The 10,099-nt window shown below is 49.3% G+C and overlaps 1 protein-coding gene across 1 annotated transcript in view; it reads right to left on the bottom strand.

Annotated features, from left to right (window-relative positions):
* Window positions 1-3,132: 3,132 nt before the first annotated feature.
* CERS4 (ceramide synthase 4) overlaps window positions 3,133-10,099 on the bottom strand; it is a 120,778-nt gene continuing 113,811 nt past the window's right edge. Inside the window, exon 11 of the mRNA XM_026659694.2 lies at window positions 3,133-3,767. Within this exon, the coding sequence (XP_026515479.1) occupies window positions 3,573-3,767 (195 nt within the window). The 3' untranslated portion in view covers window positions 3,133-3,572. The remainder of the gene's footprint in view (window positions 3,768-10,099) is intronic.

Genomic DNA, 10,099 nt, shown 5'->3' with positions numbered 1-10,099 from the left:
GTCCCTAAACTTTGATTAACTGCTTGGGTCAAAAGGGGCAACAAGATTGTTTTTATTTTTACATTATTTCTTGAAATGTTAGTAGCAGCGATGCATAATATGCACTACCACAGGCACATTATAACAGGACATAACAGTTGAAATAGTCATTTTTACTTATTTATGTAACTGATTATGTATTTTATTTAATTATTTTAAAAACCAGTAAGGCCAGCAGCTGCTCCGGTAATACAAATAAATAATAAAATAATAATAATCCTTAGTGCTGATTGAAACATCTGATATTTTAGACCCAAGGGTCTCCTGTTTGTGTTGTCATGAACCAGTGTGACACATTGTAACTGTTTCATTGCCGCAAGCAGGAACTACTTTCTTCTAGAAACGTTCCCCTCAGTACTAAGCAGCAGCTGCCCTTCGTGCATGATTAGTGCACCACAGCTACTGACATGAAAGTAATATAAAAATGACTCCCGCAATAATGAACCTCCCAGTTGCTGTGCAGATACAGCCACCCACTGCTCCCCTGTAAGTGTAACCCTTCAGGTGGTGCCTCCCCTTGCCCCAGGAAACCCCTGTCAGGGACAGGGAACACAGCCTGCCCCCAACCCCCTCCCTACTTTGGACACACAGCGGGAGAGGAAGTGATCTGATCATTAAAACATTTTTTAAAAATAAATCTCCAAATTAAACCTCTGCTAATCTGAGGTGGAGGTGACAATGCCACCTCCTGCTTTCGCTGAACAGACGGGAACGAGCTTAGACAATCAAGCCTTGGAAAAGTTATTTATAGAGAACTTTTACACTTAGCAATGCAACGTGAACTTGAACTGCAACCTTCCCTCCCAAACCCATCACTTGTCACTCGCAGACACATGGGACAATTTTGCACTGTAGTTAGCAGACAGACAACTGTTTACAGTACATTTAATTTGAACTTCAAACTTAGTCCCAACATTCAGGGACAATTATCTCCAGTAGCACTGTAGCAGGGTGGACACCCGCTCCTGCCCTGAGGGGTTGGAAAAGCCCTGCAGAGGGCTTGGGCTGGGAAGGTAAAACCCTGGCTGATTGGGGGAAGTGCAGAGAGAGAAGGGCCTGGCTGCAGGGAGTTAGACGCAGGGTACCTGTACTGGAGCAGGGCTGGGGAATGGCTGAGGCGCTGGGGAGCTCCAGCCTGGAAAGCCCCAGGCTGCGGCCTAGTAGTAGGCCAAGGGGTACTGGGGGTTGCAGAGGGCAGCCCAGGGCTAGTCCAAGGCAGCAGGTCCAAACCCCCCTTGCCAGTGATGAGCGGACTATACTGCAGTCTGCCCCAGGGAGCGGGGGCTAGTTGGTGACTGGCAGTGGCCTAGTGCTGAGGCAAGGTGGGGATAGTGGGTGGGGGTTCCCCAGGGAGGGGAGACCCAGATCTGTGGGGTACTGCCAGGGGGCAGCATCCCAGTAATAGGGGCACCGGGTCCTGGGAGGGACACGGGTGCCAGAAGAGGACAGGCGGATCACCGGCCTGCAGAGGGCGCTCCAGGGGCTGGTGAGCTAATTCCCTGGACGACCAGCAGGAGGTGCCGCAGGGGTGAGTCCGGACCTCTTATAACCACAAATGAATTCAAATCCTGTTATCAGCGTCTGGGCTTCATTGGTTCCCAACAGTGTTATGCTGTCCCTTTAATGCCCCCATGTTAGACAAAGTTTTTCCTTCTGGAACCACACAGTAACTTTTTAATCTGAAGAAAACAAACCAACCCCAAACAAAGGGACTCAGATCACTGCCATCTCTCCAGCCAACCCCTTCTGGTGAGCTGAGTGTGTTTCTGAGAACCATCCCAAGCCAGCCCCAACATGCTCTTTTACATCCCCATCCCAGAAAGCACATACGCACATGCTTAAAACTAAACATAAATTCAGGGCCTTACTCTGTCCAATTTCACTTTTCAATTCAGCACCTGGTCCAGGGGGATATCGCCCTGGTTCTCCTAGGACTGAAGCTGGGAGCACCAAAGTTCATGCTACCATGACCAAGCTCCATGCTTTCGTGGCTTTGTATTTCAAACACACATTGACATGATGGAGATTCAATTCGTGCTAATTTAGCTCTTTTGAAATGATTTTATTGTATCCAGACTCTAAGAATATACAGCACATGACGTGCAAAGAGGCTCATGTGAAGTATAAAACAAACAGAAATCAGAGCTGCGTCATGACTTCATGGACTAATGCTTCAATCTTGTATATTACTGAGGAGTCTAGGCAGAGTCCTGAACTACAGTTCTCGATTAAAACATCATGCCATGAGGTTCAGCAGTTTCTCTCTGGATCCCCTTTCCCTGGAGGGAGAAAGCAGGACAGCAATTCCCTGCTTACCAAAAGCCAACTCTGCAGAGATCCCCCTGCACCATTCACGGGGAGGTGAAATCACAAACACCTTTGGTGCAGCACTGTCACCTAGACTGTCCACATCTCCTGCCCCCTTTCCCTTTTAACACCGTGTTCGCTAGAGAAACTGGTTTAAAGGATAAATATTGACAGCTGGTAAACAGCTGCATGAATTGTCCGACTCTTCCAACCTGTGATCTAGGCAGAAACTACCCAGGACCTAACCCAAGCACTGACTCCCCTCCCCATCATCTAACAACCTTTTCTGATGGCTGAGCACAGCAGAGAACCTCACCCAGACCCTGAGAAGGACTGAGGTCAGTCCCATCAACAACAAACTGATTGTGTTGGACACTCCCACATTTCTCCAGCAGTTAATCACTTTGTGTGTGGAGGAAATCTCCCTGACTTTCACTGATGCTCAGCTTGGTGGAGCATACTATCTGCCTGAACAGGCACATATAATCTAAAGACTCTGGAATTTATCTGCTAGCCTTAATCACTAATAGCCACATGCCCGGATCTTCACTAAGGCCTTGGCTACACTTGGGAATTCACAGCGCTGCCGCGGCAGCGCTGTGAAGCGCGAGTGTAGTCGCACCGCCAGCGCTGCAAGAGAGCTCTCGCAGCGCTGTATGTACTCCACCTCTCCGAGGGGAGTAGCTTGCAGCGCTGCGAGCGAGCGTGCAGTGCTGCAGGCTCTGATTACACTGGCGCTTTACAGCGCTGCACTCGCTGCGCTCGGGGGTGTGTGTGTGTGTTTTCACACCCCTGAGCGCAGCAAGTTGCAGCACTGTACAGCGCCAGTGTAGCCAAGGCCTAAAGTGCTGGACAGAGCTAGCAGACTCCTGTCAAATGCTGCTAGGCAGATGACATTGTAAGTTACAATTGCTAAACATTTATCAGCTGCTTAGAGTATTGTTCAATATAGTTAACAACACCTACAGTATTGCTAAAGCCAAGCCAGTTTGATCCCTCTCTTTATTCCCTTCAAGGCTACAACCTGTGCAAAGCTTCTATTGGCGAAAAGAGCAGACGCATCCTTTACATATTAAGTGATAATACACAATTCTGTTATCAGAAGCAGGAATTCAGCTATGAAATTAAAATGGCTTCCCTCCTGATCTACACAACGAGTAAGACAATTCCTAAGGACGCTAGGCTGTGTTCAGTATAGATGGATCAGTCAGCAGGCCTGGCCCAGGCTATCTGTCTTTGGCATGGCCGTTGCTGAGATGGGCTCTGCTGTTTAGCTGCTGGACCCCGCTATTCCGGATGCAATTGTTGTTTGTGATGTTGCTGAAATGCATGGTCCCATTTTTCTCTTTCTCCCTCATTTGTTCTCTCTCCTCTTCAGCCATGTCACTTTCTTCTGTGTCACTTCTCAAGTCCCTTTCCATCTGCAGGAGAGAAATATTTTAAATCAGAGGCAATACATAGAGTGAAGGCTGCAGAAGCAGCATTAGTGTCTGAGCCATTGGATGGGTTCCTGCAGGGGGAGGGGAGCGGATCAGAGGGATAGGAGGGGGAGTGTGGGCAGGTACTGAGACTCAGAGGCTGCGGGGAGGCAGCCAGCTCCAGGCTGGGAAGGAGGGTTCTGGGGGTTCCTACCTGCTCCTGGGCCTGTTCCAGCCCCTGGGTCTCGCTCCCTGCTCCCTGGCCTGATCCAAGGCCCTGTGGCAGCTGCTCCAGTTCTTCTGGGTCCCACTCTCGCCTCCCCCCTCCCCCGGGGGTGTGAGTTTACCTGGGGGTGCAGCCAACCCAATATTTCCATTGTGGAGATGCTAGCCTCCTGCCCCCCCCCCCAGTTTGGCTGCCCCTGGATTCCAGCTGCCATTTCTGTCTGTGGGCTTTAGGAAATCCTTTCCCATGTGTCCTCCTGGGGTGCCCTTAGGAGAATCTCTCCTTGAAACGGGCTCTGACTGTCCCTCTGTCTCACTCGAGGGGCGACCCAGGGACAATCCCGGTCGATGCCAGGAATTGCTGTATAGTCATGAAGCAGCCTGAGGTCAAAGGAGTGCATTAAGGCTTTGTCTACACTACGCAGCTTTTTGCAACACGGCTGTTCCGCTACAGCTGTGCCGCTAAAAGCCGTGCAGTGTAGCTGCTGTTTGTTGGCAGGAGAAAGCTCTCCTGCCAACAAAAAACTTTCATCTCCCATAAGTGGCAGCAGCTTTGTCGGTGGGAGAGCGCTCCTGCCGACAAAGCGCTGTTCACACTGGTGCTTTTTGTTGGTGAAATTTTTGTCGTTCGGGGGGGAGGGGGGGGTGGATGTTTTTTTAACACTCCTGAACGACGAAAGTTTTGCCGACAAAGTACCAGTGTAGACAAAGTCTAAGTTCCTGGGTGGGGGAGGATTTACCTTCCCAACACTCCCCAAGGGGGCTGAAGGCATGCTGACTTGGGCTGACCTGTGGTTTTGCTTGGGTTGCCCTGCTGTGAGTGGCCTCGGGGACCATCCTAGCTAGAATCCCTGCTCTGCACAGTCTGTTAAATCCATGCTGCAATGGGAGTGGTTGGGTGGAGGGTGAAATGGATTGTGGGTATGGAGGGGAGGAGCCAGACAGCACTCAGCGGGAGCTGATTTAAATCACCGTTGGCATTCACCAATTTCATTAAGTTGAACACAAATTATATAGACGCGTCTCAGCAGTTTCAACCCCTAAAGAAATGCCTTGGTTCCAATCCCTTGCCCAGCAGCCCAAGACAGGAGATGAATGAGAGAGACATGATAAAAGTCTATTAAACAATGACTGGTCTGGAGAAGGTAGATCAAAGCAAGGCAAGCAACAAAATGGAAAGGTGGGAACTTAAACACTGAACCCAGGGCATACTTCTCCACCCAGCGGTGACACTCATGGCTCAGCATATCACTCGCGGCAGAAACCGAGCAAGAGTCAGAAAAATGCCGGATGTTTATATGGATAATAACACCACCACCCCCCAGCTCTTACCCAGCACTTTTCAACTGTCAATCTCAAAGCAAGTCAATATCATTATCCCCATTATACAGATAAGGAAACTGAGTCAAGAAGCAGGGAAGTGACTTGCAGCAGGCCAATGGCAAAGCCAGGAACAGTCTCAGTCCAGTGCTCTATCCACTAGGTGTCACTGCCTTGGGAACATTCTCAAGTTATCAGAGTCAATGATAAACATTTTGGAAGAGATATTAAACCTCATGCTTCAGGGCTTAAGCCAAGCTCTGTTGTGCAGGGACCTGGACTGTAAGTTATACAAGGTAACAAAATTCCAGCTCAGCCTGTTACATAAAATTGTTTAGAAAGAGGCACAAAGGGAGACTGACACTGAAATAGTCCAAACAAAAAGGTCTGGGGTACCATCCAAGGACTGAGGTAAGACTGTGACTGGTATACAAAGGAGAATGATGCCAGAAATTGATGGACCAAAATCCGTATGTCAGAGATTAGGCCTAATTGGTGGACAAAATAACGAGGGAATGGGCTGTTCCGGCCATCCCCCCTTTTGGGGCCCTTAGAAAGAGACTTCAGGGGAAGGATCAAAATGTCTGCGAGACACCAGATGGAGTGAAAGGAGCGAGTTCACCATCATGGCTGCCACCTCACCATCTCCTGGGGCCCCGGAATCCATGGGGGACTATTCTATCTTCGGCGCCCTGATCCTGAGACGTGCTCACCTCTCACCACCTCCTCTGGCTTCCGCTAGCTCCTGAACAGCTGGGATGGGAGATGTGGGTTCCTGTTCCCATCGCCTCCCTTGTGTGTCATTCCCCTGCCCCTCCTTTCTTCTCCTCTTCCCTCTCGCCCGCTCTCCTTTCCGTTTCTGTCTAATAAAAGCCTGGTGTAGCCAGCCAAGACTTTCTCTTTTGCAGCACTGCTGTCAGACCATGTCCAGCGAGGCAGCTAAAAGCACTGCTGTAGACATCCCAATGCTGGTACAAGTTTGCCAGGTCTCACCATGGGCTGGGCCTGTTTCTCTCCAGCAGGGAGCTTGCAAGTAAGAGTCAGCTCTAGAGACAGAAGCTGCATTCTCTGTCTTTGCTGGTCCTTTCTCTCCCCTTTGATGTGTGTTTGTCTTAAAGAAAACAGGATCGGACTTTAACAGCAGCAGCTCCAGTCTGGCTCAGATTGCCTTTTCTCTTCTCCCAGAAGGAGCCATTCCCATCTTTAATAACATCTAAAAGACAGGGTCTTCCTCATTACCTAGGATGTGACGGATTCGCCATCATTTGAAGTCTTGGGCGTCTCTTTCTAAAAGATTTGCTCTAGTTCAAGCAGAAGCTACAGATCTGGTTCAGGAATCACTTTGTGACATTGTGGCCAGTGTTGTGCAGGAGTCAGACTGGATGATTGAAAGGGATTGTAATGGATTTGGCTATGAACCTGCCCACTGTGCATTTAATTCCTTACAGTTACAGGCACCAGAAATGCAGTGCTCTCCATTGTGAAGTCACCATGGGCCGAGTTACCACCCGGTGAGATAGGAGACACCACAGTTCTTCTTCCAGCAGCTGCAGATGTGCATTCCAGTCAGCTGCACGCAAGCCCAGCACACTGATGCTGTAGAATTTTGCTTAGCAGTACCACAGGGGTGGCACTCCCATAGCCTTTGCCATGGATATATCCCCAACCTCCCTCAGTTCCTTCTCACTGCCCTCAGCTTGAATTGAAGCATTTTGTGTGGCATTTTCCTCACACAGTTTCCTATCTCAGTCCTCTGAGATTTTGCTGTAAATAGTTGATGGTTAGTAGTAATACCCGTACTGTTAGTTGGAAATAGTTCGTTAGGGATGTGCTCACTGGGGTTCAAGCACTATCCATTGCGTGGAGTGGCTATTCCCAATCGTGATCCCCACACATGGTGTTTATTGTGCCTAGGAGAAGGGCACATTGAAGAGAGATGCTCCATCTGCAGTCTCTTAAGACAAGAACGCAGGTGGTGGCAAGGGACTGGAGACTCTTGCAGCACCTTATGGAACAGGGCATGAGACCACATCAGCAATGGGGACCACCACAAAACATCCTGCTCCTCAGACAACTTGGGAGCCTCAGTGAGCCAGTGTTCCTCAGCCAGACTCTGTTGCCTAAACCAGGTGGAGGAGGCTCTCCTCCCTCGGGTTTCCACTCCAGAGCTCGGGGACAGTCTTCCTCCTTTGCCAGGAGGTATGCAGACTGGCTCTGGAATTCTTTTGGTACATGAGGTAGAGCTGGCCATCTACCTACTCTCCAGTGCCAAGGCAGCATCAGGTCGGTGCTGTACCATCGACTCCAATATCCGTGGGACACCTATTGAGTCCGGTACCAACAACATCAGCACCAGCTGTTTCCATGCCATTAGTGTGCCAGGCAGAATCAGACTTCTTTTGCCTCCCTGTTCCTGATTTCCCAGTTAGTCAGGAGCATTCAGCTGCCAGGTCCTCGTCAGTACAGACGGTGCTGCCTGGAGCGATTGTTGATGTGTCCCAATTGTCGGCACCAGCTTCAGCACCACCTAACTAACACTCAGAGTGCACAGCCAAAGTCGGCCTTCTAATCGGTACCCAGGACTCCATCGGCACAGTTCCTATCTTTGATACCAATAACGACTGTGGTGCAGGCCACATCTTCAGGATCAGTACCAACCCCGGCGCCATCCCATATGGGAGTGTGATGCCCCTGCCTGGCCTCAGGGCACCGATTTCCTTGGCCACGATGCTGATGCAGTCAGCGTTTGGGTTCTGGACGAGGCTGGACACTTGTTCATTCCACCTGGGGTAGCTTCCTCTGTTACCTTCTGAAGACTCTGAGGGTTCATTGGGATCAAGTTTGGAGACATCCTCCCCTTCTCCCTCACCATCCAGACACTGTTCTAGGAGATGGTTGAGACCTCCTATGCACCACAATCGGTACCAGGATTGGCACAGTTCCCACAGCAGAGACTGGCATTCTTGGCCCAGTTCCTACTGGCCAGCAATGCCATATCCCTATCCTCCGTGGGACGTTTCATGTTTGGTAAAGTTCCAACCCTCGACCCACTCCAGGGCCAAGGCACCCAACCAACCTGTGATACCACCTGCTTGGCCACCTACACTACAGACTCACATGGAGGCTGCTTCCTCAGAGCAGGTTCAGACTGAGCCACTTATACAGGGACCTGTACTGCAGCAGGAAAGTCCAGTGGCTCCACTTCCATCTTCATCCTAATCCCCCGATGACTCCATGGTACTGGAATGTTCCTCTCCAGTGCCTGAAGATTATAAGGCACATCAGGAGCTTCTCAGACGAATGGCTTCAGCCTCGGTATTCAGGCTGAGTTTGTGCACCGTCTGGTAGACTTTCTTCAGTCCTCGGATGTTTGGTCACCCTCACTGTTAAAAATCTGCACCTCATTCCTAGTCTCAATTTGTCTAGCTTCAGTTTCCAGTTTATTGTGTCTTTGTCTGCTACAGTACAGATCTTTCTAGTATCAGAAAATTCCACCCCCTCCGCAGGTACTGACAGGCTGTGATCAAGTCACCTCTAGAGCTGCAGACAAAAAATTGTGTAAATACTTTTTCTTCCCCCTTCCCCCCGAAAAATCCCAATTCGGGTCAACCATAACAATCTATGAATTCGGGTTGATTTTGTTAGTGAATCATTTTAGTAAAAAAAAAAAAAGGGAAATGTCAAAATGGTTTGTTTGGGCATTTCCAAAATGAAACTTTGACTTTTTGTTTTGGTGAGATATTTTGTTTCAGTATATCTCTCAATTTTGTTTTAAAAAGCATATAAAGATATTTTTAAAAACCTCAAAATTGAAACAAATCATTTAGTTGGGGTCGACCTAAACGTTTCAGTCGGCCCAAAATGAAACATTTTTGATGTTTTGTTTTGTGGAAAATTTGAAACATTTTCATTTTGAGTTGACACAAGATGATTTTTTTAAATATATTTTTGGACCTGCACCTGAAATGAATATTCAGTTTCTTGGACATTCTCAGCCTCCCCTTAACCTCCTGCTGGGTAAACTATCCTCTCACTCTAAGGCTACGTCCTCACTACGGGGGGGGGGGGGAGGGGTTCCGATTTAAGATACGCGAATAGCGTAGCTGAATTTGACGTATCGGAGCCGACTTACCCCGCTGTGAGGACGGCGGGAAATCGACCTCCACGGCTCCCCCGTCGACGGCGCTTACTCCTACCTCTGCTGGTGGAGTACGCGCGTCGATTCGGGGATCGATTGTCGCGTCCCAACGAGACGCGATAAGTCGATCCCCGAGAGATCCATTTCTACCCGCCGATTCAGGCGGGTAGTGTAGACCTGCCCTAAGACAGGGTTTCCAGACCTCAGATCATTCCCATGGCTGGTTTCTGAACCCTTCCAATTTGTTAATTTCCTTTTCAAAGAGTGGACGCCTGCAAGGACCCACGTTATCCAGCAGTGGGCTCACTAGTGCCATGCTGTACAGAGAGGTAATACCACCTCCCTACTTCTTTGCAATATTCTCCTACTTATGCATCCAGAGGATCACTCTCCAAAGCATTTGCTCTCTTAGCCACCAAACTGAACTAAGAGATCATGGTCAGTGGGTTTCCACCGTGACCCCCAAGTCTTTGTCACGTTCACTGATTTCCAGGATCCCTCCCTCATTCTGTAAGTGTGCCCCACATCCTTGGTTGCCAGAGGTATGACCTTGCATTTAGATATGTGAAATGCAGGTTATTTGAGTGAGCCTTGTATCTAGGGTGACCAGATGACAGGAAGAAAATATCGGGACACAAGGGGGGGGGGGGGG

This window comes from Terrapene carolina, unplaced genomic scaffold (genome assembly GCF_002925995.2).
Source record: "Terrapene carolina triunguis isolate 2854851 unplaced genomic scaffold, T_m_triunguis-2.0 Scaffold662, whole genome shotgun sequence".
Lineage (NCBI taxonomy): Eukaryota > Metazoa > Chordata > Testudines > Emydidae > Terrapene > Terrapene triunguis.
This window is presented reverse-complemented; position numbering and strand designations above follow the sequence as displayed.